Genomic DNA, 7,588 nt, shown 5'->3' with positions numbered 1-7,588 from the left:
TTAGGAGTTTAATTATGTAATTTTTAATTTTTAGTATTTTAATTATGTAATTTTTAATTTTTAGGATTTTAATTATGTCTTTTTATTTTATTTGTAATTTGTTATTTTTATTGTGGTTTTTTTAATGAATTTTAGTATTATGAAAATGTTTTTGTGTAATTGAATTTTATATTAATTGTGCTCGTCCTTGCGGAAGAGCACAGTTGTGGGTGTTGTGCTCTTGCCAGAGAGCAGACATGAATAGTACCGCCCGGGCCCACAACCGTGCCGCTGGCAAGAGCACGGTTGTGGATGCTCTTATATTAGGATTTTGTTATACTGAAAAATTAAATTTTAATTTTGCTGAATTTACTCAGATGAAATTATTGAAATAGAAGTATAGAGGTAGAAGAATTTGATGAAACAAAACTGGAAGGGTAACAAGAAGATAAATACTGGTCATAAACTCATAATAAAATCATAATCTTAAATGCCAACTGCACTAAAATTATAATAGAGTGAATATGGTAGGCATACTAAATTCCCACACAGCAGAGAAAACTGTAATGGATTGATGATGTTGCCAAAGTAATACTGGATATGTAAAGACTGTAGCTATGAGACTCATACCTTTTTCTCTAATTTGTCTGAAGGTGAAGGAATCATGTGATTTGTGAATGAGAGCACATCAAGCCTGATCCCTCAGATCCAATCTCTGCAAGCTCACAGACAGCACAGATCTGTCCCTGTTGAGATGGAACGAATTGTGCAGTACAATATGGGCAGGTTACATATTTCTGGCCTCTGTAAATTGGGACGAATGTGGCCCCACATACCACAAAAGGACTTCTGAAGTCGTAGTTCAGTTGAGTAGCATCATGCATGCTCCTCGCGGCAGCAGCCTGCACAACTTGCCGGGCCATTCTGTCTTGGTACTCGTCACTTGGCTCCGTCTCCAGAAGTCGCTGGGCAAAGTTGGCTGCACTTCTTAGATTTTGTGCCTTGTAGCAAACACTCATGGCATTCAATAGAGCGAGTCTGGTGTGTAGTGGCTGGAGGTTACAATGAGTTAAATAGGCGGCAAGCTCCTGCTGACGTACTGGATCGTCTTTCAGTTCTCTCCTCTTCAGTTCCATTTTAAAACCGAGAACGTATTCTTTGATGGTTATAACCAACTCCTTAACCTTTTCAACTTCTTCCATTCTTTCGACCACAATCAGCGGAATTGTGTGCATAATAGACATGAAATATCCAAGAGCATCAGAAAACTTTCCATCAGTTGTAGCCATGTAACCGTCCGTGACCTTTTCATCCAATCGAGAGAATTTGGTCGAGAGTGCAGGATGTCCTCCAACATTCGGACTGGCAACAGATGCCCCTGGTGCTGAGGCGTAATCAGGTAAATGAGTATGGCTGCCCATGTGAGGATCAGTAAATTGTGTTCCCCAAGGTTGGATATTCCTTATTCCCAAGTGTCCAGTGGTAGCCATGTAACCGCCCGTGGCATTTTCATCCAATCGAGAGGAATTGGACGAGAGTGCAGGATGTCCTCCAACGTTCGGACTGGCTGACTCACCCCTTTCCAGTGCAGCAGATGCCACTGGTGCTGAGGTGCAATCAGGTAAATAAGTATGACTGCCCATGTGAAGATCAATAAATTGTGTTCTCAGAGGGGAGAAATTCCTTATTCCCAATTGTCGATACAATAAGCGCATTGCTATCTCAAAGTTTCCAGCAGCTGCGTGTTCAGCAGCTAGAGATGATCTCTGGACCCAGATCTGGATCACAGGCATACCAGGGGAAGGAGCAACGAACACTGACGAACATGCATTACTATCTGCCTCTGGCATTTCCGGAGGCAGATCAAGATCTTCATGATCCCACCCACCCACCTTATCATTCCCTTCATGCTTAACCGCTTCCTCCGCTACCACGGCAATGCCTTCATTCTCCATGCCATCCACCTCACCAGTATTCAGAGCCTCTCCCAAATCAGCATCAAATGGCTCTTCATAATCAACATCTACTGCCTCTTCATAATCTTCATCAACCCCCCTACCTGCCTCATCAAGCCCACCTTCAAATATGTCTTCACTAACCCTTAACAAAGGCCAATCTCCAGCACATAACACCGGACTTGGAGGTATCAGAAGTGAAGCTTTCTTCCCCTCTGGAAGAGAAGGAAGATTCTCCCCCAAATTAGAAGCAAGACGCTCTGCAATATCATGGAGCCCATGGAGCGAAGCTGTGACATATGCAAGAGGCAAGTGACCTGCATTCTCCAGAATCTTGACGCGCTCCTGCACATCACCAAGATAGAGTGCATCATGAAACTGGCCCATGACTTCATTCTTTACTTCAGCAATTTTCATCATTTTGGACAATTTTTTCAGATTACCAGTTATCAGGTAATGGAAAGACAATCTCTCAAAGTTCCTTGTCTTTTGGTATGCGTATTCAACTATCCCAGCATTACCCTGCCAAAGAGAATCGACACCAAGCCTGTACCAGTAATCTTTCTCATTAATTTTTTTGCCCAATTCAAGTGCTTTCTCAATATTACCACTTTTAAGGGCTAAGTTACAGCGAGATCTCTCAAAATGAAGAGCAGCTTGTGGGAAGCCCTTCTTCAGATAAGCAATCATGGCCTGTCCACATAATTCAGAATTCATAATCATGCTCATAACTTGGTCATATCTCTTTCGCAGCAGGGATAGCTTAAAAATATATTCTGTAGAATCAATAATTATAGGACGGCTTATCCCATCTCGGTCCAAGCAAAAGATAGTGCTACCATATATCTTTGTCACATACACTGGGACATCAAGCGTCTTGATGATTCCACTTTCCCCATTAGGAAGGCAGTACTTGATGTGGGTCAAAGTTGTGTAGATGAAGACTCCGTTATCATCCCAAGCTCCACTTTTAACACGTATAGTCTCATGACGGTTGCAGCGCTGAACAAGGTTTTTATCCGCTAGAACAATTGTGTGTAAACCAAGTAAAGCAACACTCTTCATATCTGGAGACCAAACCACATACCTGACAACAAAAGATGTCTGAAGATCACCGAGTACAATCATTTGTTGCGGATCAAAGATGACTACTTCGTTCTCTGATCTGCACAGCAAATTTCCTTTGCCCGCATAGAAGATTGCATTAGTAGCAACGGGCAGAACACTTTTGTTCACTACATCATTTGTAAGGTTCTTGATCAGAACTTTGTTGGTGCTTCTCTCAAGCACGGCAAACCTATTTCGGGCAATGAAAACAGCTGAACCCCCAGTACCCTTTTTTGCATCTTGAACTGCATCACCTCTTCCATAGCTATCCTGGGGGATAATGTAGAGTTCATATGATCCCCCATCTGTGTCTGAACAGACCAAAACAGCATTTTCAGCAGGACTATAAGAAAGTATCCGAGGTGCTTGATTCAATTTATTAAAATCGGGTTGGCGTATAGGGATCAGTTGAGTATCTTTCTGAGTTGAATACTCAAAAACACATAAAAATCTGCCCTTGACATAGACCAGTGCATTAGCACTGACAGAGAAGGCAGGCCGTTCTCTCTTTAATTTATAGACAATCATTCCACTGTCATGACCAGCAGCCAGAAGGTTCATCTCAGGATGGCCTGCAAGGATCCAGAACTTGTCATGCTTCTTTTTATATATCTGCAGGGCAGTTCCATTAGTAGCATCCCAAACTCGAATGCTCTTGTCTTCGGAGTTTGATACAATGACATTCTGCCTTGCATGGAACAGAACACACGACACATTGTTCATGTGGCCTTTCAATGTGAGAATCACCTTCTTATCTAAGAAATGTAAATGTAGAAGAAATCAGTTTTCCACAACTTATAAAAACAATACACTATAAGATGCCTCAGATGAGGAAATCCGTATATCCAGTTCCAGGCAAGGAATCAAAATAGCTAAATAAGAAAATTGAGCATACATTTCTCCAGTTCAGAAGAAATGAACTTTACCACAACGTTCAGAATAAACTTCAACCAAGGCTAAAACTATACCAAACTCCAAAACTAACATTCTGCTACTCATTTAATTGACAGCATACTAATCATCTAAGCACCAATTCTTTCAACTAAGTTATAGTATCTTATTTTACAAAATATTACCATTAATATTCTAAGCTATTTTAGATATATGTTATGAACTAATGAACCACATCTAGAAGAAGCCTTAACACACACATTAAAGCTACCAACTATCCTAGTGGGTTTTGGGACCCCTACCTGTATATTAAGAACTGAAAGCCTTAAATCAGAATACTCAACCAGGTAAATACAAAGCATGGCATATGATTTTCTACATGAGCAGAATAAGCATATTCCAGCATAACTTTAAGGAATGCGTTATAGAAACCAGTAAATTTCAAGTCACTATTGTGGTTCATTGGGAGACAAGGACCTAAAACATTCTTTAGCGGGAAAAGAGGCCTACCCACCACCAGAGTATGCGACTATGCAGTTGCAGACAACACATACTTCAATCAGTGGTTCCTCTAAATGCCAGCATTGATCATCCAAATAAATACTAGAGTTAAAACATAAGGCCACGAAATAAGGAATTGTTGTCAGCATACCTTCCATATGCCAGACTTTAACTTGGCGATCATCTGCACAAGAAACAATCCAAGGGAGAGTGGGATGAAAAGAAACCCAGGTAACCCCTCGATTATGACCTTCCAAGACATACTTGACAACAGCATCGACCCCTCCAAAGAAATCTGGATTCATTTGCGACAGTTCTAGAATGTCATCAGCAGGAGACACGGTGGATTTTTTCCTCAAGGCACCAATATCCCAAACACGGATGGTCTGATCCAAAGAGGCTGAAACAACAATATCTTCTTTGGGATTAAATGAGGCACACATAACATAATGGCTGTGCCCATTCAACACTGAAATGCAAGTTCGAGACTGCCAGTTCCATATTCTGATTGTCTGATCATCACTTGCACTGAGGATCCAGGGAGCTTCATGATGAAATTGAACTGTGCGAATGTAATCATGATGACCCAGGAGAGTAAATAGACACTGATGCAATTCGTAATTCCACACCTTGATTTTGAAATCATCACCTGGACGAACAGTTTTAAAGATGTGATATAGCTTCTCAAATAAAGATAAAAGAACATTTTCCACAAAAGAATAAAATGTCGGATGCCTATAAAGAACAAGAAGTACACATGCATGCCATAAGTGCTTCATAAGTTGGTATAGTCTTCATAGAAGAGTAAGTTCAGTTGAAGGAACAACGAGAATCATCCACCTTTCTAATAGCAAAAGAGTCATATAAAAACCCAAAAGCAGCTAAAATAAATGAATACTTATACATAGGACTGAGACAAGACATAAGGATAAAAAATGAAGTTCTCACAAGAGAATGCATTCGGACGTTGTCAAGTTTCCAGCTGCAACTGGCTGAGAAACACTCTCTTAAGTTAAAACATGTCCGAAAACAAACTGGCTGAGAAATGCTTCCTTAAGTTAAAAGTAAAAACTTCTATAAGTAGAGCTTTAAATTTAATACATCATCCTCAATTCTTTAAGATACACTCCAAAATTCGTAAGACGTCTATATAGATTCTAAGTAACACTAGTTCATCCATTGGTACCTTCATTACCAGACCGAGACTCACCCGCAGATTATAGTTCTCTACCAAAATGTTAAAACAGATACTCCAGCACAAGTTGTCCCAATCAAAATTTCCAGTGATAGGAGCGTGTTTTACAAGGAGGCTAAGTGAAATTTATTCACGACGATGCTTGAACCAACAGCTCAATTCAAATCAATGATGCAAGCTTTTTCCGATCGAATCAATCAAAATCAAACAGTCAAAAGCCACTGATCATGCGGATTAATAGTTCCCGACGTCAAACAACTAAAGCAAATTAGAAGGAAAAACACACACAAAAAAATCAGACCTCCAGAAACGAACAGTGGCTGAGATGTATGGAAATGAACGCTGCGAACGGGGCCACGGTGCTGGCGGAAGTCACCAATGAGAATGCCCATAAAGTGATCCCATAGCTGGATGACGCCAGTGGTCATACTCGCCAGGATCCATGGCCGCCAGCTGTGGAAGCACAGCCCTTTAACTCTATTACTCTTTATCTCGAACTTCACCAACATTTGCCTGAGCTGTTCGTCTCCAAATTTACACACTCTGGAAATGCAAAACGCGTTCAATTTCGAAAACCCTAACCCTTTGATCGGAGAATTGAAATTAATCCGCGTATTGATTTCATTTTATGGCAGTTTTAATCTATTCAAGTTTCCTAATTCTGCAAATTTCAAGACACAAGATGATGGCAATTCTGTAAATAATGGAATCACAAACACGCGCCAAATCGGGTAATTTTCTAATTTACAAGTGAATTGAATATAACTTGATTTGTCTATATAAATGTATTTTTAAAAATAATTTCAAAATAAAATAAGGATCAAACTTGTTTCTTGATGATTGAAATAAAATCGTGTTACCATCTTCAACCTAAAATAATGCAAGAATAGAGAGATAGGTCCAGATAATTTTTATTTAAAAAAAATGCCAATCTTTGACAATATAGCAATGAAACAAGATTAAGAAATGCAATTCAAGCATATTTAAATCTTATCAAGTAGTGTCTTATTTCTATTAAGTGAAACCTAAATTAGTCTAATCAGATTTAAATGTCCATAAAATATAATTTCATTAATTTTGATTAAATAATCAATATAGCCAACACACAATAAACAATATTGGACCATATTCTACGAATCTATCACCACATTAATTATTAGACATTCGAATAGTTTTCTTATAAATCGAACCTCTAAAATAGGATTTATTTTGACGGACAAAAAGAATAAATATTTACTCATTTTTGCATTATGGCTCAGCTATAAAAACACACTCATTCCATTTTTAATAATCTCATACAACCAATATAATTATAATCCTTAATATTGTTTACTAGTATTATTTAAAATTGTTATCATTATTGAAACCATTAGAGCTGTTGCTGCAATAAAAGTGAGACATTAATTTTACTCACAACACACTCAATAAAATTGATAAAATCAAAGCCAAGTTCAACTTTATTTGCACTGCATTCAACTTAATATCGATTGCGCATTTGTATCAATTAATATAGATTACACAATTTGTTTCATAGCTACAAAATTATTAATTCGTGTGTTGTGCTATGTTGGAGTATATATATAAATTAGTTATGACCATTGTTGCATTATTTTACACTTTAATATGTTTAAACTAATATATACATATATCATGTTGTTACATAATAATCAATTGAATCCCATATATTTTTGACAATTAATATATTGAATCGCAGTTGATCTTCCATTGAATCTACATTGAAAGATTTTAGTTAATCTTCAATCCAATATTCAATTATTGAATACTATTGAATTGATCTTCAATTCATGTGTATTTAAATTGATTTTACATGCAAGATCTTAATAAATTTCAGATTTTAATCAACAGTTTAAAAATCAATTGATCTTAGATATGATTGAGCATAATCTTCAATGAACAAAAAATATTTAAGTTTTACTAAAGCATGATTTCATATATTAGA

The 7,588-nt window shown here is 37.8% G+C and overlaps 1 protein-coding gene across 1 annotated transcript; it reads right to left on the bottom strand.

Moving 5' to 3' along the window:
- Positions 1-417: 417 nt before the first annotated feature.
- On the bottom strand, positions 418-6,270 carry LOC121807496 (coatomer subunit alpha-1-like). Its single transcript, XM_042207738.1, has 3 exons — positions 5,930-6,270; positions 4,585-5,082; positions 418-3,796 (listed from the first exon to the last, which is right to left on the bottom strand). The coding sequence occupies exons 1-3, from the start codon at positions 6,135-6,137 to the stop codon at positions 642-644; spliced, it is 3,861 nt and encodes a 1,286-aa protein (XP_042063672.1). The 5' UTR covers positions 6,138-6,270; the 3' UTR covers positions 418-641.
- Between the last annotated feature and the right edge of the window lie 1,318 nt (positions 6,271-7,588).

This window comes from Salvia splendens, chromosome 1 (assembly GCF_004379255.2).
Source record: "Salvia splendens isolate huo1 chromosome 1, SspV2, whole genome shotgun sequence".
NCBI classification, from domain to species: Eukaryota; Viridiplantae; Streptophyta; class Magnoliopsida; order Lamiales; family Lamiaceae; genus Salvia; species Salvia splendens.
This window is presented reverse-complemented; position numbering and strand designations above follow the sequence as displayed.

What these genes read in the sequence shown, in the direction of transcription:
- LOC121807496 (XM_042207738.1), bottom strand. Translation starts at nt 6,137, where the DNA reads ATGTTGGTGAAGTTCGAGATAAAGAGTAATAGAGTTAAAGGGCTGTGC. An exon ending in GCCACTGTTCGTTTCTGGAG is followed by an intron (nt 5,083 to 5,929) that starts GTCTGATTTTTT and finishes CTGTTCGTCCAG; the next exon opens with GTGATGATTTCAAAATCAAG. An exon ending in TAAAGTCTGGCATATGGAAG is followed by an intron (nt 3,797 to 4,584) that starts GTATGCTGACAA and finishes TACATTTCTTAG; the next exon opens with ATAAGAAGGTGATTCTCACA.